Here is a 27,288-nt window from a genome sequence, read left to right as displayed (position 1 = left end):
GAGGCAGGATTGTATGGATTCACTTTCCAGGCAGCTGTGTATGAAAGAAGGGGGTCTCTGGAGGGTGCAACCCCTGCTAGGGTACAGCCGGAGGGGCTGCACCACCTCTGCTTGTACCCAGGCAGCCACCGGCCAGGATGGGTGCTGAGTCCCAGAGCCCACACGTACCCTGGAGTTCTCCAAAGAACTTCGGCGCCAGCCCCAGAAGGACAAAAGTCACAGCCTGGCTGGCACGGCCACAAGACCACAAGGTTTGGGGAGAGATGCTGAATAGGGGGGATTTCCAGCCACTTTCCTGGAAACGGAGCCCATCCTGGCCCAGAGCACAGAGATGCTTGCAGCAGGGGTGAGGAGGAGGAGGAGACGGTGGAGAACCAGCCGCACTGCAAGGAGCGGAGCGTGGCCCCTGTTCCATCTGGAAGAGATTTGTTCTGCATTCCCCAGCGGAGGCGGCTGCCGTCGCCCGGGCTCCGCTCCCCACTGCAGCCTCTGCTTCAGGGCACACGGACAGGGTGAGGGGAGTGAGGGGGAGCCCCTAGGGCTGGCAGGGGGAGATGCCCTGGCAGGCCATGCAGAGGGAAGAGACCCAAAGAAAGGGTCTTTTCCTGCCTCTCCCACCATCCCCATTGGCTTCCTCTGAGTGGGACACGTGGGAAGAGATGCCTACCATACCTCTGGCAAGCAGGGAGGATGCAGGTCAGTATTTGTCCTCCTTTCACTACTGGTAGCACAGCTTATCCTTCCTGAGACCTGAGTTCCTGTCTCCCTCCAAGATATAGACCCACTAGAAGTACCACCAACTATTCCATTTCACAGAGGGGAAGCCGGAGGCTGAGAGGCTGAGAGCCATGCCAAAATCCTGCTGCTGCTTAGCAAACCTCTGAGCAATTACTAAGGTGCTCCTGCCTGGGCACCCCGGGCCACCTGAGCCTAGTGAGAGGCCAGGCTCCATTTTGACATCTCCTCTGCAGACATCTTGTCATCCATTCAGCCAGGCCTGCTTAACCCCAACAAGTCTCATCTCGCCTTTACCAGTGGAGACACCTCCCTTCTCCTCCACAGGGCCCTGAATAGGTGCTTGTGCCTGGCTCAGTGCTCCCCAGCAGAGCCACCGAGTCTCACCTGGGGACCATGAGGGTCACCATGGCACTGGTGATGCTGTGCCCACCAGCAGGTTGCCCCTCATTGGCACCTATAGTTTTCTGCCATGTGACCATCAATGGACAAAGCAACGAAGCGCAATGCCAGAGGGATGCAGTGTCTCAAGTGTGGGCAGAAAACCTCCCTGGTGCCATCAAGGAGCACCTCCTTCAATTTACCCACTGCCACCCCCTCACCCTGGTGTGACACCATGCTGCTGATATGATGCTTGTCCTGACCCCGTAACGCTAGTCCTGACCCCATAATGCCCACCTGGCCCATGTGGCCTTCAGTGATGCTGTTCTCCTGCTAACGCTCAACCCAACACTACCCACAGGCCCTGGCATGACCATGCAGCCCCAGACCCCCATTCCTGGTTGGCAGCGCCATGGGCGCTGGGGACTTCCCATCCAACACGGGGTGCAATGATCCCATCTGATACATTCAGGGTCACGCACACAGGGGTCAAACTCCTTTCCTTTGCCCTCTGGCCAGGTTCCCCTAACCAGGTTAGCCAGCAACCTGGGCTTCCCCCTTCCCCCAAATCCATTGAAACAAGCACCCGGGAGCGGGAGGCAGAGCCAATGCCAGAGGACGGGAAATGGCACTGGGGAAGCGGGGGGGGGGGCGGGGGGGGAAGCGGCAGAGAAGTTCCTGAAGTTTTCTGTCCTGGATAGTTGGAATAAATCTCATTTTCTCTGGTCTCCTTGCCGACGCAAGGATTGGCTCGGCGGTGCTGCAGCCCGCCCTCCTCCTTCCCACGTCCCCTCCCCGCCAGCTTCGCTCCCTCTCTCCCGTGGCATCGGGGCGTCAGCCTTGGAGAGCCAGCCTTGGGGGGACAGCCGTGGGAAAAGGGGGGTCGTGCCTTCCCTTTATTCCCCCCCCGCTCTGGGACACAGCGCCGGTAACCCTCGGAACAAGTTACGAGGGTCCACAGGGAGTGTCTCACAACTTTTCAGCCGGAGGACAGGAAAAAAAATAATAACCCTGGTTTGGAAGAGGTAAATTCTAAAAGTTTTGATTCCTCAGTTTGTAGAGCTGGGGGGGGGGGGTGGTTCGGGAGCAGAAGGAAAAGGGTGGAGAGGGTGGTAGGAGAGGGGAGAAGCGGGAGGGGTAGCAAGGCGATGGAGACGGGGAGGATGGCGAAAGAGAAAGGGAGAAGGCAGGAATGCAACAGGAAACCGTGAGGAAGGAAAGCGGGAGCGAGGAGAGGGGAGACAGGCCCGGGGGGGACCAGGAGAGAAAGGAGACAAGGATGGGGTCCCAAGGACGGGGGAAAGCAGCAAGGCACCCCCCTCCCACACCCTGCTCTGGATACCTCGTGAAGCCCCTCAGGCTCTTGGCGCCTCGATTTTGGGGGTTTGGAGCAAGAAAGGGAGTGCTTTTGGGCAAGGGGGCAGGGAGAAGATGTCTGGAAACTGCCTGCCTTTGGAGCCCTGGCCTCTCTCCACATCCCAGCGTGTCTGCTTGGAAGAATACCCTTGTAATACGGAGAGATATAACTATATATAGAGAGATATATATATATATATATCAGGCGGCAGCGCGGGAGTCAGACTTGGGCTTGTCCGCCTACTGCCCGGCACTGCTCCAGGGGAGCTGGAAGAGACCCAGCCCAGCCAGCTGAGCCCTTTTCCCCCTTCCCCAAAAGCCTGTCCCTGCCGGCTTTCCCCATCCCAGAACAAAGTGACCCAACGGGGGAGCCTCTGCCTCCCTTCCTCCGGGAAAAGGGAGGTTTTTCGGCACTCAGGAAGGCTGGGAAAGCCTTCCCGGCCGCCCACAGACATTTCCACCCGCTCTTCCCCCTGTTGAGACCACCCCAAACATCTCCTCGCCCTCTTCTGGAGCATGTCCCTTTGGGGGGGGGAGGTAAGGAGAGGAGGAGGAGGGAAAAGGCTGCTTGCTGTAGCTCCAGCCAACTAGACATCTGGATTATTTTCCCCCCCTTTCTGGTTTCCGCTCTTCCCAGCAAGCAGAAAAGCTCTGGCCATTCCTGGCGAGTGGAAAACCAGTGGAAACCAGCTGAACTCCGGGGGGAAACGGGGAGGCCAGGCTGGGAGGAGGAGGAGGTGCCTGCGGTTGGTCTTTGAGGGCAGGGGGCTTCCCAGAGGAGGTGAGGAGGGAGCCAGGGAGAGGATGCCGGGGAAGGGGAGGTCAGGACAGGCTGTGGGCTCGCTGTGCCAGAAGCTGGTGAACGGGCTGGGCTGCTGGACGGAAGCAGTGTCCAGATGGACGGGTGGCCAGATGGGGGGTCCCCTTGCTCACTGGAGGAAAGGAGAGCACACGGGTCAGCTTCTGCCCACAGAATCACGAGTTTCTCTGGCATGGAGGAGTCTGCTTGGGCGGAGGGGAGGGCTCAAAGGGGAACAGCCAGCACGGAGACGCACCAGGGGCAGAGGGAAGGAGGAAAAAGTGGGAGATTGGACGAAGAAAAATCCCAGCAGGCCTGCTAGAAACCTGCCATCCAGGTAGGGTTGGGCACCAGCTGCCTCCCTCCCTCCCTCCCTCCCTCCCTTCCTCCTCTCGCAATGCCTGCTGCCTGCCAGCAGGCAGGGAGAGCCCGGGCCAGGAGGTGCTGGCTTGCGTCTCGGTAGTGGCCAAGGGACAAGGAAGGAGAAACACTTTCCTCCTCCCGGCTCCCCGCTCAATAGTTCTCCAGGCAGGGAGCAAAAGGATGCTCTCCTCCCGCATTCCCCCTTCCCTTGCCTCCCCACCCTGTCCCCAGCGTGATGCCAGCCCCGGTCCCCTGCAGGGGTCTGCAGGGCAGCTCTGCTGTGTGGAGGACCTGAGGTGGGGTTGGGGGGTCCACCCCTCAGAGTAGCCCTGCCTGGTGCAGCACAGGCTGAAGGGCACAGTCCCCACATTGGGTTTCTCAGGGGCTCCAATGTGCAGAGGGAAAGGAAAACTCGAGGGCTGTAACTTGCCTAATACTCTCTGCCAGGGTCATGCACCTTCCTGGGGAATCCAGGGACAGCTCAAAAATGGTGTCCCGTCTCTCTCCCTGTGGTCCCCAGACCCCCGTTGTGTTGCAGGGACCACCCCAGTGGTTTCCTTGCACTCCAGGAGAGCCCTGACCCAGTAGCTATGGGTGGGCTTCTGCCAGAGAGAGGACATTGCTTCCTGGTTGTCCTCCCACCCCAAATCTGCCATGTGCCTGGCCCGTCCTGGCCACAAGGCAGCACCACACGACCTCCATGAGCAGGAGGCAGACATGGGCTGTGTGAGCCAGGAAGCTGGGGGCCAGCATGAAGCCAAACCTGCCACTGTCCCACTGCCACCGGCCACTGCCACCCCGGGAGGCAGCCAATGGTGCTGGGAGCTGCCAGGGGAGGTTTGTTTTCCCTTCCCCAGGCATTAACCCCTGGCAGATAAGAGGGGCCCCCGGTGAGCAAACAAGGCCATGGCAAGGCGAAAACACATGTAGCCGGCCAGGAAAGCAGCTTCATGTCCAGGGCTCCCCCTCACCAGAAGCTTTGCCACCCTGGCACCACCTGACTGCTCCGAGGTGACCTGGGGACAGGCCGGGGAGGCAGGCAGCGTGGCAGGGGGACGTAGATGGAGCCACGCAGTGATGGGGGCCCAGCACACATGGACCAAGGGATGCGAGGCTCCTGCATTGCCTCTTGGCATGCTGCCATCTGCAACCAGCCCTGCTGAAGGGATCCAGCTCCATCCTGTTCCCCCGGCCCCTGAGTGAGGACTGAGCTGAGGGAGGGACGTGTCCCCAGGTGGACACCTGGACCACTGATGCTCCGAGGTGCCCCATGTCCCGAATCCTCTCCTTTCCCCAACCTGCCCTCTCCCTCTTGCCACACACATCAGTGAGGAATCTGCTGATCAGAGTGTCCTCTCCAGACATGGGAGGTCATTGCCCTGCCGTTGTGCGCCCAGCTGCTGCTTCCCCGCCTGCCCCAAAGCGCCTCCAGGAACCCCCTGAGTGCAGGGACCCATCCTGCCTTCTCCTCCGACCTTGAGCAATCACTTCCCTTGCCGTGCCTCAGTTTTCCCTGCCTACAAAGCAGCTGCACTGCCAGCACCCCTGTCTCCCTGCTGCTCCGATGTGTCTGCCCAGCACCCGGGGACCCAGCCAGAGGACAAACAAACCAATATACAAATACTGCATTTGTTCCTTCCCACCACCGCTCCTCCCCAAGATGCATGTGGTTCCCAGGCCTCGCTCTCCCCCTAAGGATTCATCTGAATAGCAAAAAGGAGGGAGAGGTTCCTCACCCCAGGAGCCTGGGTAGCCAGGCAGGGCACCACTCCGGAAACACGTGCTGCCTGGGAGGGAAATCCTCAGCCTGCGTTGTGGCACGGGTCTGGCAAAGCTGCTTTGTAGGCAGGGGAACTGAGGCACACTAAGGGAGTTCACTGGGGTGAGGGAGAGCACGTGTTTTGGGGGGAAAGCCTTTTCCTTCCTCCCCAAGAGGATGGCCAAGTGAGGGGGACAGCTGGTAGTAACCTCCTCATTATTGCTCATGCACCACCTTTAACCTCCCCAGACAGTCCCGGGGGTAATGCCAACGTGGTTGGGAAAATCGTCTCTGAGGGCTTCACCGTTCCTCTTATCTTGCTTAGGTGGCCAACGAGGGGACTGAGGTGCTCGCCCTGCCAGCCCACCCCAAGCTCCCATCACCCACTGCCCCATCCGTGACCAGCTCCCACTCACCCGGCAGTGGCAGAAGACGGTGGATTAACCCCTAATCCTGCGACCAGACGCAGCTTCCAGCAGCCTCTGCAGCACCCGGGGGTGACCCCAAACATCTCCTGGGGACACCTCCGCACCGCAGCTGTCCTCATCACCGGGGACGTACCGGCTGCGGGTGATTTCATGAGCACGACGTAGTGCAGGGAAGCGGGGGACAGGCACCCTTCCTACCTGCTGAAAGTCAAGGTGACGTGAGCCATTCCCCCAAGAGCATTGGAGCAGGAGTGATGGGGAGGCCAGGGATGTGACAGGCCATCCCAGTGCTGGAAGCCCATCAAGGGCTGGTTTTTTGGGGCTTTTTCAAAGACAAGGGTGAGGTGAGTGGTGCAACATGAGCCTGGGGAAGCTGCCGGTGCTCAGCTGGGTGTCGGGCTCCCATGGCAAGCGGCGGCTGAAGTCAGAGCTGACGCCGGACATGATCAGCCCACCACTGGGGGACTTTCGGCACACTATGCACGTGGGGCGCGGTGGGGATGTCTTCGGGGACACCTCCTTCCTCAGCAACCATGGTGGGGCCGACACAACCAAAGCTAACAACTTCTTCGCCCGGACGCTGCGGCACGTCCGCCGGACACCATTGAGGAGCCGGGGCAGTGGGGGCCAAGCAGGGGCGTCGCCTGCCCCCCCGCCTGTCTCACCCATCATCAAGAATGCCATCTCGCTGCCACAGCTCAACGAGGGGACATACGATGGTGGTGGTGGCCGGGGCTTGACCAGCAAGTTCTCCTTCAAAAGTGCCTCCAACAGCTTCTCCAAAACACACCAGGCCTATGGTGAGTGAAGCGTGGGGCAGAGGCTGAAGCCCAGGCACAGTGCATCCTCTGCAGCCCTTTTCCATTGCTCCATACCTTGGTTTCCCCACTGAGGGACTTTAGGTTCTCAGCAGAGACAGGACATTTAAGAATCCCCAGTCCTGGTAATCCCTGCAAGGAGATAACCCTAACCTTGCTTTCAACTACAGTCCTTGCTCCTGCCCTTGGAGGGTCTCCTCCCAGGGTGCCCCCCAAAGTGGGGCATGGATGGTTTCTCCTCCTCTCCCTTCCCCACAGCCCCACACAGCTGGCAGCCTGTGTGGAGTAGTTGTAAGGGGGTGTCCCCAGCTCCCCCCAGCCCTATGCCTTCCCCATGAGCAGCCTCCCCAAGGAAGCCAAGAGGGTGCTGGGACAGTGAGGCAATGCCCACACCAAGGTTGTGACATCAAGGGGATGCATGGCATGGCCTTTCCCACCTCCATGCAGATAGTCCAACCCTGTCCCTAGCTACGCCAACCCTTCCATCTCCATGTGCTCCTCAAGGACTCCATCCCTCCCTGCCAGTTGGGGTCCAGGAGGGACCTTTGGGGAAGGGTTGTAGGGAGGATAGGACAGGCCAGCTGGGTGGCTCTTCTCCGGCCTCACAGTACTGGGCTATGGCTCAGCTTTTCCCCAGGGAGGGAGGTCTGGAGCAGAGGGTCTCGGGGGGGGGGGGGGGGGGGGGGGGGGGGGGGGTGGGTCTGGGTGGCCTGCAGCAGTCAGCGGGGAGGTGGCTGGGCTCAGAGGGAAAGGCAAGCTGAGGCAATGCTGCCATCTCCTGGTCCCACCTGCCTGGCTCAGCCCCCACCGGCATCTTACCAAGCCCAGAGCCCACCTGGAGTCCACCCGCTGTAGCTCTGGGCTTTGGAGATGTCCACACAGACTCTGGCCTGTCCTTTAGAGGCCAGTGCCACCAACAAGAGCGTGACCTGCACCACTTTGGTGGCAGTGTCCCTTGTCCCCCACAGATGTAAGGCAGGCTTCCTCCTGCCTAGCCATCCCCCCCCTCACCAGCCATCCCTTCTGCCTCACAGGGCTGGAGTCTGGGTTTTGCACCATCCCTCGCGTCCCTCGCTTGGAAAAGGCCCAAGAGAACGCCTTCCCCGCAGAAGCAGAGCTGAAGCGCTCAGACTCCCTGCTCTCCTTCCGCCTGGACCTGGGGCCCTCTCTGATGAGCGAGCTCCTCCAGGTGATGAGCTTCTCTGAAACCAATGGGAGCGAGGTGGGGGAAGATGACCCAGACCTCCTGTGTGGTGAGGGGACCAAGGATGGGGTCCCTCCAGCATCAGGTGCATCCCATGGAGAGGACAAGGCAACGTCCAGTTTCTGGGACCACTCTGGGCAGAGCAGCCTGTCCGGGGCCAGCTCGCTGCCGGGACTGTCGGTCCATGCCAACGGAGAGGCACACGCCATCGAGGGCACTGGAGAGGACCCTGCCTGGGCTTCCGGGCCAGGGGCAGCGCCCAGAGGGACTCCGTGGCAGGGGCACTGGAACGACTGCACCATCGAGGCAGGAGAGTTTGACCGGGCGGCCCAGGTCCTGGCCCGCCATTATGGTGGGACCAGCACCCCTCGGAGCTCAGAGAAGGGTGAGGGTCCCCGGCAGGCCCGGATGCAGACCCAATGGGAGAGTCCCAGCAGCAACTCATGGCGGTTGCAAGTGACAGGGGAGAGCCGGTATCCCAAGGCCACCTGGAACCAAGGAGAGGAGGAGGAGGAGGAGGAGGAGGAAGAGGCCAAGCTCTCCAGCCTGCAGGAGGGGTACGCTGGTGCCCGGGGAGGGCGCAGCAATTCCTTTGAATACGCTGATGAAGAGGAGGAGGAGGAGGACGATGAAGTCAAGGTGTGAACAGCCATCCCTCCCATCACAGCCCCTCGCCAGAGATGCTGGTGCCGGGGTCTTCACCCTCCTCCTTGTCCCCCACCCTCAGGTGCCAGCGTCACCAGCAGAACCAGCGGGCAACCTCCTTGCCATGCTGGGGGCACTGGGGGGGGCTGGAGGGGTCAGGAGGAGAGCCCATCTCCTCAGGGGCTCCCTGGGGCTGGGCCAGGCTGCTGCGGAGGGCCAGTGAGGGCTGTGCATTGCAGCATGGGGCATCACAGCCCTTCCCCAGCCTCACTGCTGTTAGATGCCAAAGGGACATTCCCATGTGCCAAAGAAACCCCAAACCCCTTCCTACCCCATCCTGTTCCCCCCCAGCACTCTCTCTCTCATCCCTCAGCCTGGCCCCACCAGCATGTCTGGGGACATGAGCCATCCTTGCACCAAAGCCCCCAGCCGCCCTCTGCGCTGGCACAGGTGCCCTCCCAGAGATATTCCCACCAATAGCTCTGGCATGTAAGGGATGGGGCTCACCCCAGCTCCAGCTGGTGCAAGACCCTCCTGTATAGCACATCTATCTACTGGGGGGGTCAGCTAGGGGCTTAAGGGGCAGGCAAACCCCACAGAGCTGAGCTTTCTCCTTTCCCCTCCCCCCAAAAAAGGCTGTGAGCTCAGCGTTCAGGAGGTGAGAGCACAGACAGAGATAATCACAGGGGTCTTTCCACGTGCCTCCTGCTGCTGAGCATCACTTAGGATGGCTCCTTTTCCCACCCCTGCCCCCTCACAGCAAGGAGGGGAGAAACTTCTTGGCTGGCTGGAGGCAGAGGCGTCGGGTCACCAAATTCTGCAGTTTGGGTCCTAAAAACCCCTTCCTTTCCCCCACCTCAAAACAAGGAGACTCCCACTCTGCAGCCACTGTCTGTGCCACCTCTCCATCCTCACTCCCTCTCCCCATTCCCAATGCGCGCACCCCTCTTTCCAGCGCACCCCTTCCCAGGGGTACGTGCGGAGGACGGCTAATGCCCCTTGCCGAGCAGCCCTGGGCAATGCAGCCGCCCTGAAACGAGCTGCCCCCCACACTGCCCCGCGTGCAAACTGGCCCACACAGAAGTGCCTTTGTGCTGCGACGTGGAGCCGAGATGCTCGGGGGCTGAGGTCACCGGAGGGACCCTCACAGGACCCCCCTTGTTCTCCTGGACAGGAGGGGGCGTGTGGCAGGGGGAGATGCTGGGCTGTGGCCGCAAGACTCCACTCCCACGCAGCTCACCCGCCGCCTGGCTGCTTCTGGCAGGGAACTTTTCAGAGCAGAATAAAGAGGCTCTGGCATGCACACGTGTTGTACATGGGAGTGCCACTCGCAGTCAGGCCATGGAGCTTACAGGCAAGCCCATCTCCCCCAGCCTCCCTGGGCAGCTGCCTTGTGCTGGCCAGCAGCAGCATGCCGGGGCAGGCAGTAGCTTCAGTGAGTCCTCAGCTCTGGCCACTGACACCCAGCAGGATCAGCCTTATCACCCCTGCACCCTCCAGGGTGGGGACCCTGGCTCTCAGGATGAGCTCCCCCTGCCATCCGCTTTTCAGACCGTAACACAAGCTCCAGACCAAAGACCCACATCCATGGAATATCCCTTCTGCCTCCACTCTGTATCCCATGCACTTATTATTGTCCTTATTAAAGCAGTTTTGATACTAACTTCTCCTCTGGTGCCTCCATCAGCTGCAGCAACCTTATCATTTTCCTTGCTATGTCTGCTGGTGCCCCAGCCACAAAATCCCGTCCTCTCCACTCTCAGCAGGATTTTCCAGCACCTCTGGGATCCCTGGATTAATTAGCCCAGTACTTTGCTGCTCACGGTGGACCAGGCTCTCCATAAGATGCTCTTCTACTCTGCTGTCCTCCCACCCAGCCTAAAGTACACCTATGTTTGCTGTCACACATTGGTCTCTCACTTAAGGCTGGTGAGACACTTTTTAATTAGAGCAGTGGCATCAGAAAATCAGCACTAATTGCCTGTAGTCCTGTGCGAGGGACACAGACTGGGAGGTGCTGAGCCACGTAACCCAGCCCAAACCTCACTTTCGCTGAGTAGGGTTCGGTGTGGAAATGTCAGAGTAATGGGTAACCAAGCTGGAATGTGCCAGCAGATAAGTGAAGTGAGATAAGGGGTAATGTTGGAGGAGACAACTCCTTATCGCTGGCAGGAATTCTGGCTCAGGGGCACACCTGTGCTGCCTTCTCGTGCCACTGCTTCAAATGGTACCACTCCTGTGGGAGGGCAAGGCACCCCTTCCTCCTGGCCGCTGGCTTCCAGAGCAGCCAAGAGGAACCTGTCAAACCCATGCCCTGAGGTTCCCAAACCTAATATTTAATTATGTGCATTTGTGGCACCGAATGCCACATCAAATGCCACATCGCTCACGTCAACGCTTTTCTTCCCCTTCCTCCTTCCCAAAAACTCGGGTGCAGGAAGAAATGGCACATTGTGAAGAGATTACACAACCATGCCCTGAGCAATCACACAGTGTCCTCCTCCTGAACCCCACCTACAGCCTGCTTTGCCCTATCTAATATCTGTTCAGCCCCACATCCTGGTCTGACACGGAAGAGCACCTGGCATTATCTAGGAGCTATTACCATCCAACAAGGGGTCCTTTCCTGTTGGTGGAAAAACCTTGGGCTTTGTCAATGTCTCACACAGAGCCACAGCGCCAGAGATCTTACAGAAGCCAAAGCAGCTGGAGCAAGCAGTCTCCCACTGCTTGGGTTTTTATTAGAGCTAGGAAGTGGCACCCATCAATCCAGCTTGAAGGAGGTGACTTGGAAGCCTCCCTTGATGCTCATGTAGCTGATCTTGTCATAGCTGTGCCGGTTGGGGAACTCCACTTCATGTCCATCTGGTAGTTTCACTTGGAATTTGTCTGCCTGCATTTCAATGATGATCTGGGAGAAGAGACGGGGAGGAAGGGCAGGAATTGGGGACAAGGAGGAGATTAGGAGGTGAGCATCCAGGTGAAAAGCCTGACTGTTACATGTGAGGGTCAGACCTGGTCCCTACAGCCTTAAGCAAGGTGCTGGGGGTGAGGCAGGAAATGAGCAGTTGGTATCAAGTGTGTGAGCTGGTATCTAGACTATGACCTGGGGACAGAATCTCTCCTGGGGTTGTTTCAGCTACTCAGATTGTAAACTCAGAGCAGATAAACCCAAGTGTGTCTTTATACACCAGATGGCTTATATGATAGATGGCTTATATGTTCAGATACGCTCTGAACAGGGCAGAATAAACCTGACACCCCAATGCCTTCAGCAACTCACTGGGACCTGAAAAAAGGAGCTTTGCTGATAAACATGCACAGACAGACAGGATGAGAATGCATCACTGATAACTGCAAATTAAAGGCATCCTTCCCCAAAGCCATCACCTCTCCATCCCTTCCCCAAAAGCCAGCCATGACTGAGGAAAAGCTTTCTCTCCACAGCCACAGGAACAGGACTGCTCCTAAATGCAGCCCTGTTAACGTCTCGGGACATCAGATGGGGTGAGACAGCAAGTGGGACAGCATCCCCAGCAGGAAGAGAGGGAGGACAGACTGGCAGTATGGATACCGAAGTAGTGAGGACAGAAGAGTTGAGGGAAAGGTTTTTGGACATTGCCCCAAACTCTGGGTTGCCTTAAAGCCTATGTTTGCATAGGAGGGAATCAGGGAGAGAAGTAAGGTAGAAAACAGCAAGATCCTCTTCTTGGAGACCCCCTTTACCTTCATATGTGCCCCTGGTGCCCCTGCTGGGCAGGTATGGGGGGCAGGAAGCACTTACAAAGTCTGAGACAGACAGGGCTCATGCAAAGTTCTCAGAGGAAGCGCTGGGGTTTTGAAGGAGGAGTGGAAATGGCAATCAGGATCAAAAACCCAGAGGATGAGGATGAGAAGTTGTTGGGAGACAGCACGAGGCATTGGATGGGACCGGGAGGATGAGGGTATGGGAATCTGCTAACCAGGGGCTTCCCCCGACCACACCCCCCCCCCCCCAACTGCATTCCAGCACAGACCCCTCACCTTGGTAGTGGAGCCCTTGGAGAAACAGAAGTGGTTATCACGATGCTCTGACTGCCAGGCGTTGGAGCACCTGGAGTTGCAGACAATGACGGACTCATCAAAGCGGGGATTGAAGTGAAATGCCAGATCCGAGGACCTGCAGCCAAGATTGATGCTGAAGCTGTGGGTGAACAGGAGGAAAGTCAGTCACACAGGCAGGACAGGGTCTTGGAAGACCTGAGATCCAACACATGGCTCTGCACTAATTCCTCCATCAGCGTTGCAGGTGCTTAATGCCTCCTGCTTCCTCATTCTGCTCAGGAACCAGAGGAGTTTGCATAGTGGTGGTGTAGGGGCTCCCCTAACACTGAGCTATGCTCACGCTTTTTATCCCTGATGACTTTGGAAAATCACCTCCATCAGCAGCCCACCTTCAGTCCTGGTAAGTCAAAGTGGTTTCTTTGTACTTACCGGTCAACATCATCGGATATCTTGCCCTTGATTTTCAGGGTGTCCCCTGTCTTCATATCCAGGTTGAGGATTTCAAATTTTTCCTAAGGCAGAAAGAAAAATAGTCTGCGGGGCTCATTCAGTCATTTCTCCCCTGCCACCACAAGTGAGAGGGTGCTGCTTGGAGAATGTGCCCTAGCCAGGAGAACATCTACTGCTCTCAGCATGGCCAAAACCCCTCCATCCTGTAGGTCTTGCATGGGCTTCTCAGCAAGGGAAAAGTGGGTTGAGTGAAGCCAGCAAGCGATAAAAGACATCAGAGAGAGAGGAGATGAAAACAGGCTTGTCCTCAGCAGAAGAAAAGGAGAGCATGATAGCAGAGGTACAAAGAGGGTTAAAGCAGAGGGGCACAGCACAGACTTTGGTGGGTAGCATCACCTGCAGCCCACGAAATGCCAGTGGTGAGAGCGGAGGTGGCTGTGGCTTGCAAGTCCCTCACTCAGCCTTGCTGAGCTGGGGATCCTGGGTGACAGATGACAGGAGCAGCAGCACTTACAGACATCTTCCTCAGAGGGCAGAGTAACCAGGCAGAGAACCACCAGCAGTTTAGCTCAGAAACACCTCACACAGAGGACCTTGAATCCTTAGACTTCCTTGTGGCTTAAACATTAACAGCATCTCCGCCTCTGCAAGGCACCCCAACTGCTATTCAGCCAGGAGACTTTGATCCAAAGAAATAGCTTCCCTATGTACACTTCTTCCTGTTAGGGACTTTAGGAAATTTAACCAATTGCCAGCCTCTCGGTAGGCTCCCTTTGGAGGGACCACCATGTTACAGCCCTTAGGGGTGCTACTCCAGCCACCACATAGGAGAAGCATCTTCCCAGCCGGAAAGGTGTGACTGCCATGTTCGCTTCTTTACTGCATGTAACAGCTCAGCCAAAAGAAGCATTCCAGCTCCTTCCTTAAGTTGCAGGGGGCAATCCCCAAAATGTAAACCAGCACACTGAAATGGACCCCACCATCCCTCCCCACAGTGCTCTGAGGAAGGGCTCCAAGGGGCTCAGAGGAGAGGGCAGCCAACACATGCCTCTAGATGACACAAGCTATGAACAGTCCTTTGCAGGGGTGACGTGTGGCATTCCATCTCCTTCCCTTCTCGTGGCTCTAGATTCAGCCACAGCTGCATGGATTGCACTAGCAATACATGGGAGCTCTCTGCAATCTCCCATCCAAGCTCCATCGAGACCCAAAACTTTTGGCTTGAGGAGCCATGCACATCAGGTTCAATAGCCCCACCCTCCCTGACCCTGAGAGGAATGTTGTCCTCACAGGGGAGCATCACCCCTGCTGTCTTCTTCTGAAGTAAGAGCTACAAGTCAGTAGACAGTGTCCCAGGTTTGGTTGAACAAATAGGCAATGTTTTGCCAGACTCCAGAAGCCAGTGGGAAAGCGAGAGTGAGGAGGAGGCCAAAGCTCAGGAGACTAGCAGTCCCTCAGCCCCCCGTCTCAAGCGCCGCAAAGAGCAGCTGAGTGCAGTCACCCTGCCGCTGCACAGCCAGCTGGGAGACAGCTTCTGCCCTTTGAGCACTTCACTGGCAAGTGCTCTAGCCACACTGCCCAAGCCTCACAAGGCAAAGGCAGGGACTGGGAGAACAAAGAAGCACCCACTGTAGGAAAAGATCAGGTTCGAGACCATCTAAGGAACCTGAAGGTGCACAAGTCCATGGGACCTGATGAGATGCATCCGCGGGTCCTGAGGGAACTGGTGGATGAAGTTGCTAAGCCACTCTCCATCATATTTGAGAAATTGCGGCAATCCAGTGAAGTTCCCACTGAATGGAAAAGGGGAAGCATAACCTCAATTTTTAAAAAGGGAAAAAAGGAAGACCTGGGGACCTATAGGCCGGTCAGTCTCACCTCTGTTCCCAGCGAGATCATGGAGCCAAGATCCTCCTGGAAACTATGCTCAGGCACATGGAAAATAAGGAGGTGCTTGGGGACAGCCAACATGGCTTCACTAAGGGCAAATCATGCCTGACAAACTTGGTGGCCTTCTATGACTGTGTTACAGCATTGGCAGATAAGGGAAGAGCAACTGATGTCATCTACCTGGACTTGTGCAAAGCATTTAACACTGTTCCACACAACATCCTTGTCTCTAAATTGGAGAGACATGGATTTGATGGATGGACCACTTGGTAGATAAGGAATTGGCTGGATGGTTGCACGCAAAGAGTTGCGGTCAATGGCTCGATGTTCAAGTGGAGATCAGTGACGAGTGGCGTTCCTCAGGGGTCGGTACTGGGACCGGCGCTGTTTAATATCTTTGTTGGTGACATGGACAGTGGGATCAAGTGCACCCTCAGCAAGTTTGCTGACGACACCAAGCTGTGTGGTGCAGTCAACACACTGGAGGGAAAGGATGCCATCCAGAGGGACTTTGACAGGCTTGAGAGGTGGGCCTGTGTGAATCTCATGAAGTTCAAGAAGGCCAAGTGCAAGGTCCTGCACATGGGTCATGTCAATCCCAAGCGCAACTACAGGCTGGGCAGAGAATGGATTGAGAGCAGCCCTGAGGAGAAGGACTTGGGGGTGTTGGTGGACGAGAAGCTCAACATGACCTGGCTGCATCCGTATCCTGGGCTGCATCAAAACCAGCATGGCCAGCAGCTCGAGGGAGGTGATTCTGCCCCTCTACTCCGCTCTCCTGAGACACCATATGACAGTTCTGCATCCAGCTCTGGGGCCCCCAGTACAAGAAAGACATGGACCTGTTGGAGCGAGTCCAGAGGAGGGCCACGAAGATGGCCAGAGGGCTGGAGCACCTCTCCTATGAGGACAGGCTGAGAGAGTTGGGGTTGTTCAGCCTGGAGAAGAGAAGGCTCCGGGGAGACCTTATAGCAGCCTTCCAGTACCTGAAGGGGCCTACAAGAAATCTAGAGAGTGACTGTTTACAAGGGCATGTAGTGATAGGACAAGGGGCAATAGTCTTAAGCTGAAGGAGGGGAGATTTAGATTAGATAGTAGGAAGAAATTCTTCACTGTGAGGGTGGTGAGGCACTGGAACAGGTTGCCCAGAGAAGTTGTGGATGCCCCCTCCCTGGAAGTGTTCAGGACCAGGCTGGATGGGGCTTTGGGCAATCTGGTCTAGTGGAGGGTGTCCCTGCCCATGGCAGGGGGGTTGGGACTAGATGATCCTTAAGGTCCCTTCCAACCCAAACCATTCTATGGTTCTATGATTCCTCAAAACCTCCTGAAGCAAGCAGAGGTAAGTGCTGATAAGCACTCCTTCCCCAGAGGTGTTTCCTATTACCAGGGGGTCATAAAGCCCAGCAGGCTTGGGAAATTTGTTTGCTGTTGAGGTCACTGAAGCTGTTGGTGAAACCTCCCTGGGCTGAGCGTAGAGCCAGCAGGAGCAGGTGCCAAGGATGGTGGTTTCTGGCATTGGGTCTGTTTCCCATCATGCTGCTATGTCCCACCCACCCACAACTTCATGTCACAGTGCTCCCCTGCAGCCATCCCAGGGAGAACACAGAGCCCAGAGCCCCCCTCTCAAAATATCGGAGCATCCCACTGACTATGAGAGGTTTCTCTTTCCAGCAACTCATGTCCCTTTGCAGGGACAGAGACACTATTTGCGTAGCCGCCATCAGGGTTAGTCATCTGAACTCACTTTAAGCCAGCAGTGAGAAACAAACACTTCTAGGGCTCACGAGATTACGTCCCAAGACAGACCCTAAACTTGCTCAGAAAAATCCTGTCCTATGTGGCTGGCCAAGGTGACACAGGAATGTTGTAGCAGAGACAAAAGCCAGGTCCTGGGCCAGCAACATAGAGGAGGCTTTCCCCCGCTTCCCACACAGAAACATCACTCTCACTGGGATTTATCCACAGATCCCACTGGCAGAGCATGAGGCTGCCCAGGAGGGAGAGCAGCACGTGTCTGAAGGATGGGGAAAACTACCCACACAGAGAGTTATGTGCAGAGCTGCAAGTACCACGGATGTGAGAATACGCAGGGAGAGAGACGGGCAGGAAGGAGGCACGAGCTGCTCAGAGAGGGGCCGTGAGATTTTATCGAGATAACATTAACCCTGCTCCTACAATGCTCAGCAGAGGCGTTCACCCCCCTTTTATTTGCCACTGGGAACAATAGTGGGAAACCAGGCAGCAACTCTGCCAGTGCTGGCGACTTCCTTCGTCTGCAGAGCTGAGCCTCCGCGTGGTCAGACAGCAGCCCTGTGCAGATGGCCTCTCTCATGCAGGGATATGTGCTCCCCACATAGGAAGGGGCTGAGACTTTAGGGACCCCAGAAGAGCCGAAATTCTCCAGTGCAATTGGAGGTGGTGATTGGTGGGATAATGAAAGGAGGGTGAAGGGGGCAGGTTAATACTCCCCTGCAGACATTGCAAAGCAGAAAGCCTGGGGAAATGGTGATATGATGGGAATGTAAAACCCAAAGAAAGAGGAAATCCGGCTAAAGGGCATCTGCAAAGGAGGTGGAGGGTCTGTGCAGTCAGGAAAATACAAGCAATGGTTATGGAAGCTGGCAGCCACCGGTACAAGTGATCCAGGAACACTTCACTCCCAGAGAGATGACCCTATAATAGGGTACCTGCATGGGAGCGCCTCTCCAGGGCCCCATATAGATGTTCATCCTGGCCAGAGGGAAGTTGGCCTGTACTGGTGTGGGACACCCATGTTCACACCGCTGGCACCGGAGGAAGCTTTGCTGCATTCCCAGAGGGTGCCTTGGGACAGCAGAGTCCCAACAAGCAGCCACTGGTGTGAGAGTGGGGGCCATGCCCAACCCAAGGGCAAGGCAAGCTTCCAACAGGGAGGAAAAATCATCTTTTAAGGAGGGAAGAGACCAATGCAACCATGATGGCTTTCAGCCAGAAGGATGGCAGGCCAGGTCCTCTGCAGAGTGCTTTTACCCCATGAAATGTGGCAGCTCCATTTGCAGAGATCCCATAAGGTAGTTTTGGGGTTAACAGTCCTTCCCAGCCTTCCTGCTAGTCCTAGGGAGATCTCAGGTCACCAGGAGCACCCATAGGATCTCAGGACACTCGGGGTGGCTCCAGACAGCAGGACCTCATGTACCATAGCCTAGAGCCACCACCCCTACCACAGGACACCCACACAGCTGTTGAGAACAGACTGAATGCCACCATCCCCAGCAGGCTGCCAAGATCCTCAGCAGCACCGTTGCTGGCAGCAGTATTTATTTTGTTTTCTTACTCGGGCAGGAGATAAGCCAGCTAGGTGTGAAGCCTTGAGGAAAACCACAGGCTTTTCCACTTCCCAGCCAAGGTAGCTCAACCGCCCTAGCTGTGAGAGGTTTCTCAGGGCCTTTTGTGGCAGGGGGCAGCCTCCAAACTCCACACCAGCATGCCGAAATGGTCCCTACCATCTCTCCCAACAGAAGGGAAGAGGGAGAGAGGGGAAGGTGAGGTGGCCATGCCAGCTGCGGGAATGCCTCAAACCAAGCCCTGTGAGAAGAGGCAAGAGATACCCTTAGCACCTAACAAAAGGCTGTAGCTTCAGTTTGGCGCTAATAAGCAGCACTGGAGGAGGACACTGCAGGGGGGGAAAGGTGCCTGTCCTGTTTTGCACTCAAAGCACCAGGGAGCCTGAGCTGTGATCCAGGCATCGGCGTCTGCTCAAGGCAAATGGAGCTGGAGAGCGCAACCGTGCATTCTTTCTCGGAGTAGCAGCTGCTCACTCTGCTATTATTTCCTACTGCTTCATATAATTTGTACTCCACAGCAAGCTATTGTCCCTTTCCACTGGCTATTTATTTCCTTGAATAGCCTCTGGGGAAGGATTTCAGTGCAGGAGTAAAGAAAAAAGAAAAACTCCACACAATAAATATTGAGCGGTGACCTGATTTAAACCGTGTTCTCTGACCTCATCCGGGCCCTGGTTGCGGTTCCTCCTGGCAGTTGCGATTAAGCCATGTTTCTGACTCGGTTTCCCTCCTTTATGAAGCTCCCTGCCTTAAAGGGCTGTGGGGTGGATTTCAAGAAGCTGAGCTCTGGATTTTCAGAGGCCATGGCTCAGGAGAGGACCAAGAAGAGGCTTCCATCACCTCCTGACGGAGCTGCTCAGTCCTCCTCCTGCCAGTCACAAAAATTCCCAGATAGGTTTGACGGGACCGGTTTCCTCTTTAGTCAAGAAGCGTTGGGGTTTGCCTCTCAGCAAATAGTGCTGCAACCTTCGCCCAACTGATCTCTAAGCTCTGAAAGCCAGCCAGCTTTCTAACGGAGGAGGACCAAGAGAACAAAAAGTACTTAGCCAAACACTGAGGTAAGCACGAGACTGGATAAGCAGGTCTGTGGATCCGGAGGGTGTGTACAGGAAAGGATTGTCCAAGAGATGCAGGAGAAGCCAAGGCAATGATGAGCACAAGGAAACTGGTGCTCGTGAGTACTTAACCTCCTGCATAAGAGGTTAACCAGAGTGGGACGGCTCCTCAAGGGAAGGCATTGAAGTCTCTGCATTCAGATCAACTAAAATGGGAAAGAACAAAGGACTGGAGGTGAATCTCTTGCCACCTCTCATGCCCCAGCTCTCTGACAGTGCATCATCCAGAGCCCTTGTGTGGAAGTAGCATCCGTGCTCTGAACCTGGGGGAAAGGGATTTAGAGGCCATCAGCCTCTGGTAGGCTCTCCACCAGCATCACCCTGCTTCATCTGTAGAGTGCAATTTTCTCTTCCTTAGGATGTGGGGAATAAGGAGGAAGGACAAAGCTAGCTGAAGAGCTAAAATGTGGGAAAAAAACCACCTTTCTTCAGGGTTAGAGGCAGCAGTGGAAGGAACCTGCACCAAGCAGTGGAGCAGATCAAGAGCACAGGGGAGGGGTGTAGCCTCAGACTCCATCTCTCTCCCTACCCTATCAGGAAGGCAGTGGTGCCACAGTGACTGGCATCTCCCGTCTCCATGGGGAGCTCAAATGCACTCTGATGGATGGTTTCCATCCCCAGGGCCAAGTTATGTCCTTGTACCTTTGCAGGGGACATCTCTCTTGGGCAGCTCTGAAGTCTGCGGCCAACTTTTGTGTGCTACAAGTTGTGCACAGAGAGGGGACGAAGGTAGTTCATGTGCATGGGAGCTGGCTCATAAGGTATCAGGGCCATTTCATTAACCCAAGCAGCCAGATGAGTCACATCTTATGGGTCCTCAGCTTGCCCAAGAGACAGGAGAATGAACTGAACCAGCAAAGGGTGGGGAAGGGAGGTCAGAGGACTGATTACATGCCACCCAATTCCATTTCCAGCCTTCATTTCTCTAATTCTTTCCCTCATGGGGGCATGCCAGGAATGTGGGTTGTGAGAAAGGCTTTCAAAAACACGCCTGGAGATGAAAATGCACTTAGGTTGAAAGCTTCCCTACTGGCAAAGAGAAGATGCATAGAAGGCTCATGGCTTCCCCCTCTCCTGGACTTTTGGGATGTCCCAGACTTGCTGGATGAGATATTATTAGCTTAATGGGAAAAGGATCTTCCAAAGACCTCTCCACAAAGGATCAGTTTCATGAGGTCTTACGCTCCACTTGTATCTTGCACCAAATGATTAAGATCTCCAACAGCTTTATCCTACCACTGAGTAAGGAAGATGGCAGCCCTCTCATCTTGCACATGGGGAAACTGAGGCACAGATACCCAAGTTCACCTCAAAAAACCCTCTTCTTGTTTAGATTCTCATTTTAAAGCTCCCATGGACAGACTTAAAAAAAAAAAAAAAAGCAAAAAAAAAACCCAAACAAATCCAGCTTTGCAAACCTGTCCTAGAAGCTAAAAGGAAGCTGGGCTCCCTTGGCTAATGCACCTCAAGTATCAGAGATGCTGATCTCTCACCACACCATCTACTATCAGCAGGAGGTACTGAGGCATTCAGTGCTTCTGAAAAACATTAGCCCTTGCATGGGTCCAATTAAGTCCAAAAACCAGAGGCATTCAAAATGAACAGACGCCTTCCAACAGTGGAAGCCAGGGGACTTCCGAGCTGCCCCAAGCCCAACTCCCCTGACTTCAAGGGGACCATTTCCCGCAACAAAGACAGCGTGAGGCCAGCTGGCTGGAACTCGAATAAGCAAAAAAGAAATGCAGCATTGCACCATACACAAAAGGTCCATGGGGACCTCCCTCCATTGAGCTCCGAGCAGCCATCGTGGATTCAAACCCACGGGACAGCAAGGGCATGCAGCGAGAGTGACTGCCGAGTCCCCGTGGGCAGCAGTCCATCCTGCACGGGGAGAACAAGGCTGCTGGCACCGCGTGACTCACTTTGAGTGTGTTTCTCACGGGCTCCAGTGCTGAGCCCAGGCGGGTTGGACAACTCTGAGGACTTGCAGGAATCCTTCAGACAAGCGGAATCCATCTGAGTCACACACACGAGGCATGATGCCAAGGGTGGCTCATCCACTGGAAAAAAAAAAAAAAAAAAAGAAAGAGAATGAAATGCTAAGGGAGAAATAGCAAGTTTTGAAAAGCCACAAGAATTAACAGCTCATGGGCTGGAAAGAAGGGGAGAGGAAAAAAAAAAAAAAAAAAGTCTGTTCTCCCATGCTCACGTCACTAAAGCCAATTATCCCTCATCCCCACCAGGAAGCAGCATGCCACCTTACTAACACCCATCAGCTTTCAGAGGGTCTGAAGGGGCAACCCACCCTGGATCTAAGGCCATGGCTGAGGTCTGCAGAGGAAGAGGTTGTCAAGTCAAAACTATCTGTTGCTCCAAAATCAGCTTGAACAAACTCCCTTTGATGGCCCTGCAAAATGAAACAGTAAAAACCAAACCAGATGGAAATGGGAAAGAAAAGCTGCCAAAAAAAAGGGAATCCAAATCCCAAAATGACTGCCTTAGTGCGGGAAATGGGCATCTAAAGGGGGAACTGCAGGCATCCGAAGGAGACCTAAGAAAAGACCAGGCCCACACAACAGACCCTCCCTGTTCCTCTCCTCCCCTCTTCCAGAGGGAAGGGCACCAGAAATACATGAACCCATGGACCTTCAAAGTGAGCCACAGGGAAAAGAGCTGAGCCGGATCTGCTGCAGGAGCTCCATGGACAACCAAAGTGCAGAAGAGGTCCCAACTCTCATCGGCACAAGGAGCGCTAAATTACTTTTTCCATGCTTCCCAGTGAGGAGCTACAGCCACAGCCTTGCTTAGAGTTGCCACCAGGTGAAGGAGCTTTTGAAGCCAGCACCTGAACCTGCTGGGTCATGGCACTGCCCAGAGATGTTTCATCTCCACACGGTACCGCAGGGAGCAGGGCAGCAGCTTCTTTGCACTGCTGGGACATCTCGTCTCCCTTTCCAACGCTATACTGGACACTAAGGGATACCCCGTGCATTTGAAGACACCCCGTTTGGCTGGCCAGTCCCTTATGGGCATCCTGTCGCTTCTCTGGACTTCTCCTGTGAGCCTCTACTCCTGTTTCTGACCCATCTCACGTAGCCAGTAGTACATAAGCTCTCACTTGACCACAGTGGATGTTTATTTTGCATTCCCAGCAGTCATGCTAGGCTGTTTGTTCTCTCTGGCTCTCTTTCCCTTCCCTCCAGTTTGTGCCTCTTCCTGCTGTCCTTATTTTCCCCACCACTGGCAACACACCCGGGGCCAGAACCTGGCTGTGTCTCTCTGGCTGCCCCCAGGTTTCTTCACATTGCTCTCTGCCAAGAGCCCCCCAGCAGCGACGCAAACACCCAGATTTAATTGCAGTCAGATTCCTGGATGGAGAATGCTTGCTCCCGAGAGTGGAAAAGGGTATTACAAACTAAATGCTTTGAACACGACTCACGCCAGACATATCCCAGGCTGAACAGCCCCAAACACATTGCCATTCACCGTGCAAACAGACTTGCCAAGCCAGGAGATCTGATAAGAACAATGTGAGGAGGACCAGTGGCTGCAACTGCCAGGCAAGTTCCCATCGGCATGCAGATAGCTTATCTCTTCTGTCAAGATGGGACACGCATCAATGTCTGCTGCACAACAAGCAGGGAAAAGCTAGTGGAGACCTGCTCTCTGGTCCAAAACATGCACGTAGCAGTCCTTACAACACCGTCCCTGAGGAACATCTCTATTACTCACTCAGTCTCATTAGGAAAGGGGTGGGAATCTTTCCTGAACAGCTCCAGCAGAGATGCAGCTCCCCAGGGACCAGGTTCAGGATGAGCTGAAGAGCACCCAGTGCCTGCTCTAGACACCAGCAAGTGGTTGGTCAGCTGCAGGAGCACCACGGCAGCTCAAGGACAGCTGGAGGAAAGAGGTCTCACAGCCCACTCTTAAGCCACACTGTGAGACCGTTGCTTTTAACCCCATCAACTCCCAGCATGCATCCTCCTGAAATTCAGCCAGGGCGCAGCTATGGGGAGGTGAGCTACTCAAGATGCAAAGCTACTCTGTGCGAGGAGGGAGGTGGAAAAAGGAGCAGCCTCTGCTGGGAGCATCTCCTCCTCCTGCACAGAGGAGGGGGACTTGGTCTGCAAATTGGAGGTGGCAAAGGTACAACATGGTTGCGGTGAGACCCAGCACACGGACACTGCCTTCAAAATGCCTGCTGGGCTGAGGGGAACACGCAGCCCCTCCACGCGGAGACAAGGCAGGGGTCATTCAAGTGTACCCAGAGGTGTGCACCTGATTCTTCTCCTGGCTGGGGGACTGATGTAGTTTGGGGTGGTAGGAGAAACAGGACAGAGTTGTGTGTGCATGGGAAGCCCTTGCAGAATTGTGTACTCTGTGGGCAACATGATGGGCTCCAGGTTCTGCCTGCCCGAGGAAGAAGAGCCAGAGGGATAAATTCAGCGTCCCTCTGCATCCAGGCCCATCTGATCCCTTGCATCCAGCAGCTGGCCCCCACACCCCCATGACTTCATGCGTTTGGGCAATGTTTCCTCATAACAAGTCTCCCACTCCACAAAGCAGGGGGTCAAACATGGCCAGTGAACTGTAGCACGGGGTGTAGGACACTGAGTCACAACCCTGTGTTGAGCCATGCCCGGCAGACAGAGCGTTTCCCAGTTTCGGTCTGGTGCACACACTCACCTACAACCTGTTGCGTGACATTTCCCATCTTCAGAGAGTGAAAAAGTAGAAAATTAGGGGGTAAATATGCAGGTTGCAGGGGACTGTACTTCAAAAGGCTTCCTTCAGAGGGACCTGGGCTTACAGGGTGTAGCTGTTTCGCTCTTGGCCCCAAAAGCAAGGAGCAGGGCACAGCTCCCATCCATAGGGTTAAAAGCTTGGTGACACCAAGGCTCTGCTGGGAACAGTCCCCAGCCCACCCTGTCCCCCAGCCATGCCTGGGCACCACGGCACTGCTAGCTGGCACAGCCCAAAACCACGCCAGGGAGGGTGCTAACAACCACACTGCATGAGCCATCACCCTGAGGCAGCGCTCAGGCCTGGCCTTGCTCCTGTTGCATTTACCGAGACAGACAAAGCCAGAGGGACCAGAAAGAAACCTACAAAAGGCCAGGTCCACCCTGGGGAAATCTGCGTACACAGACTCTGCGTCTCCCTCCTCCTCCACCTCCTGGGTCACAGTTTTCTTTTTATTCCTAACCCCACGTCCGCCATGCCCCTGCACTGGGTTCACTCCGCCCTGCTGCTCCTCATCGCCACCAAAAGCAGGGCTGGAGCTGGCTGCAGTGCCAAGCGGCAGAGGCCGAGCAGCCAGGCTGGAGGGAGAGAGCCGACGGACTGCCTGCTCCTACCATTTCACAGTCCGGACTTAAGCCAGCGCTGAAGTTTCCTAGGGAACCCAAGGCAGCTGCAGCCAAAGCAGGATTGCTGGCAATGGAGGATATTCAAGCCCAGGCCAAAATCCATCTATTCAAGCTCACCAACTGCCAAATCTGAGCCAGCTGCACAGCCGAGAGCACGTGCGTTCAGTGCCAGGGCACCCCACAGCGGGAATGCCTCCTCCCTGTGCTGCGTTGTAAAAGAGAGGCAGCGCACGGCTGCGTCTGAGTTCCCCGGGCTGCTGCTACACTAAACATCCCCGGCAAACGTTTCACTAAGTCACACTTCATTGTCGCCGCAATGCAGGGATTTTTATTCATCATCCAGGCTTGGGGATTTGCCGCAGCTGGGCTCCCCGATTTGCTCCAGGATGCCTGGTTTCATGTCACCAATCTCTGCTTGGATCATGGTTGGATGCCCATGAAAAATGGCTTTGCAATAAGATTTTTCTCCTTCTCCCTCCTGCTGTTCTTTACAACCAAACTGTATCTCAGCAAAATCCAGGCTCTTAAACCATTTTTCCCAATCCTTGTGCTTTCTAATGATACCCTTCCATCTGCCAGCAATATAACAGAAAGTCAGGGACAGAGCAAGAACGGGTGAATCTGTTCACCTTTTCAAGTGCCTCTCTTGACCTCTGAATCCCGAGTGCACCGTATCGGTAGCAGATCTGTTCGAGTCTGGAGCTGATTTCACCAGCGGTGCGGCGAATGACTTCATCGAGGCTCCCCCTTGCGGGCTCAGGGCCTTCAATGCTCGGTTCAGACAGATAAATTTAAGCAGCACTCTCTAACCTGGCAGGTCTTCCTCTCCTTGTTCTGGCGTTGGCTTACCCAGACACATAATCTATCGGCCCCCAAGCCAAGGGTACGACTAGGGCTTCTGTCCCGTCGGTTTTCTTTCATCTTTGCCTGCTGCCAGTACTGTTCCTCAGCAGTAAGAGCGTTCCCATGTTGTCAGAGCATCCCTCGGCTGTCCTGGACTCTCCAGGGAAGACGCCATTGGCAACAGTGAATCCAGCTGAGCCTTCCCCAGGGGGTAACTCCCCCTACACTGGCCAGGAGGTCACTGCCGCCCACTCAGTCGGGGTATCAGACACTCCTTGAGCTGCCCAGTCTGGAAGGAGGACTCAAACACAAGGAAGCAGCAAGCTGCTCAGCTCACCTCTAACTCTGGTATTTGCTTCTCTCGCTTGCTTGTCTCGCTGAGCCAGTTGTTCTAATGACAGAACCAACACAGAAAGGAAATTTAGTATACAGAGGTCAAGGCAATTCCCCAAAGGAAGCAAATGCAATTATCCCCATGCTAACGACCAGGGAAACTGAGGCAGCGAGCACAGATATGCATTTCCTTGAGCCTTGCTCCAAGACATGTTTAACTGAGAAATCTAACCAGCAGGTTTTCTGATCCCTTATCCAGCATCCTGTTTCTTCATTCTGCTCCTGTAGTTGTAGAAGGATGCCTTTGATCACTGGGAACAGGTCTTCCTACACCGAAAAGGGAAATGCTGAAAGAAATGGAAGGGAGCAATCCTGGTGGATGACTGCATACCACAAGAAAGTGCTGCATATGAAAGGGAAGGAGACATTTCCTATTAGATTAAAGGAGCTCAAACCTGCTCTCCCTCTAGAGAAGTATGCAACTCTCTACTTGCCTCTCTAATTGCAGCCCTCCGCTGGGAAAGGTGCTTAGAAGTATTGCAAAAGGAAAGAGATTAGCCAAGGTCAGGGAATAGCAGGGCTGCAAATCCAGAGGATTGTGTAAGAGGTGCGTGGTCACAGGTGATGTCAGGAGAGGTTCCAAAAGAAAATAGCAGAGGTAAAACTGAGCCAAAAACCCAGGAACTGGCTGCTGCAGTCAGCCAGAGCAGGAAAACAAGAAGAGGGAACAAAAGACTGCAGTACAGAACTTCAGGAAAGTAAAAGCTCTCCGGCAGAATGCTTTGCCAAAGAAAGAGGAATGTGAAAGGGAAAAGGGAACCTCACGTCACGGGCCAGAGCCAATGACCCAGCGGGAAGTGCACAAAAGCTCTCTCTGCCGCACACAAGCGCATCTGAAAAACATCACAGGGTTTGCATAAACACACAAGGCAGAGAAACCAAACAAATGTTGGGACAGAGCGAGGGCGACAGGGCAGCTCTGGCTGGCTGAAGACAACCTGGTGGGTGGAAAATGCCTCTCCCAAGTGACCCTGCCACTCCTGCAAGGCTGCCTTCCCCTCCCGACTGAGGGGGACTTTGCCTGTTTTGTGATCCACCACGACTGCACAGGCAGCGAGAGCATTTGCTAAGCTCAGGTTGATCAGGCAGGAGCTCTCCTGCCTGCTGCTGCCCTCTGCGGGACAGCACGCTGCAGGGCCTGCCAAACCTGGGATCCCGCACCCCTCTGCCAGCACAAGCTTTCCCAACTACCCAGGCCTCCGGCTTGCACGTAGTCACTTTCCTCTGCAACTGGCTACGAGCTAATTATAGTTCCAGTACTTTCATTCTGGAACGGTGTTAATTACCACATAGAACGTCTCAGTCCATCTAAACCTACTTTGGGATTCCAGCTGTCGGTAAAAATAAATCGAGGGACAGGAGAAAGGTTTTTC

At 55.2% G+C, this 27,288-nt stretch overlaps 2 protein-coding genes across 4 annotated transcripts; one reads left to right on the top strand and one right to left on the bottom strand.

Moving 5' to 3' along the window:
• The first annotated feature begins 1,911 nt into the window (after nucleotides 1-1,911).
• Nucleotides 1,912-10,148, top strand: CDC42EP1 (CDC42 effector protein 1). Of its 2 annotated transcripts, none has more exons than XM_054821391.1 (3): nucleotides 1,912-2,141; nucleotides 5,719-6,621; nucleotides 7,674-10,148. In XM_054821391.1, the coding sequence occupies exons 2-3, from the start codon at nucleotides 6,180-6,182 to the stop codon at nucleotides 8,486-8,488; spliced, it is 1,257 nt and encodes a 418-aa protein (XP_054677366.1). In that variant the 5' UTR covers nucleotides 1,912-2,141; nucleotides 5,719-6,179; the 3' UTR covers nucleotides 8,489-10,148. The 2 variants fall into 2 exon arrangements, with proteins under 2 accessions (XP_054677366.1, XP_054677375.1); XM_054821400.1 differs by lacking the exon at nucleotides 1,912-2,141 and adding an exon at nucleotides 3,235-3,608.
• A 1,026-nt stretch (nucleotides 10,149-11,174) lies between these two features.
• Nucleotides 11,175-26,132, bottom strand: LGALS2 (galectin 2). 2 transcript variants are annotated; one of them, XM_054821411.1, is made up of 5 exons: nucleotides 26,088-26,132; nucleotides 25,860-25,913; nucleotides 12,962-13,044; nucleotides 12,512-12,671; nucleotides 11,175-11,399 (listed from the first exon to the last, which is right to left on the bottom strand). In XM_054821411.1, the coding sequence occupies exons 1-5, from the start codon at nucleotides 26,115-26,117 to the stop codon at nucleotides 11,253-11,255; spliced, it is 474 nt and encodes a 157-aa protein (XP_054677386.1). In that variant the 5' UTR covers nucleotides 26,118-26,132; the 3' UTR covers nucleotides 11,175-11,252. The 2 variants fall into 2 exon arrangements, with proteins under 2 accessions (XP_054677386.1, XP_054677396.1); XM_054821421.1 differs by lacking the exons at nucleotides 25,860-25,913; nucleotides 26,088-26,132 and adding an exon at nucleotides 13,497-13,639.
• Nucleotides 26,133-27,288: the final 1,156 nt, after the last annotated feature.

This window comes from Grus americana, chromosome 1, assembly GCF_028858705.1.
Source record: "Grus americana isolate bGruAme1 chromosome 1, bGruAme1.mat, whole genome shotgun sequence".
NCBI lineage: Eukaryota > Metazoa > Chordata > Aves > Gruiformes > Gruidae > Grus > Grus americana.
This window is presented reverse-complemented; position numbering and strand designations above follow the sequence as displayed.

Coding starts and splice junctions, on each gene's coding strand:
- CDC42EP1 (XM_054821391.1), top strand. CDS start 6,180: ATGAGCCTGGGGAAGCTGCCGGTGCTCAGCTGGGTGTCGGGCTCCCAT. Junction 6,622..7,673: donor CAAAACACACCAGGCCTATG/GTGAGTGAAGCG, acceptor TCTGCCTCACAG/GGCTGGAGTCTGGGTTTTGC.
- LGALS2 (XM_054821411.1), bottom strand. CDS start 26,117: ATGCTGGATAAGGGATCAGAAAACCTGCTG. Junction 12,672..12,961: donor ATATCCGATGATGTTGACCG/GTAAGTACAAAG, acceptor GTTCACCCACAG/CTTCAGCATCAATCTTGGCT. Junction 11,400..12,511: donor CCAAGGGCTCCACTACCAAG/GTGAGGGGTCTG, acceptor CTCTTCTCCCAG/ATCATCATTGAAATGCAGGC.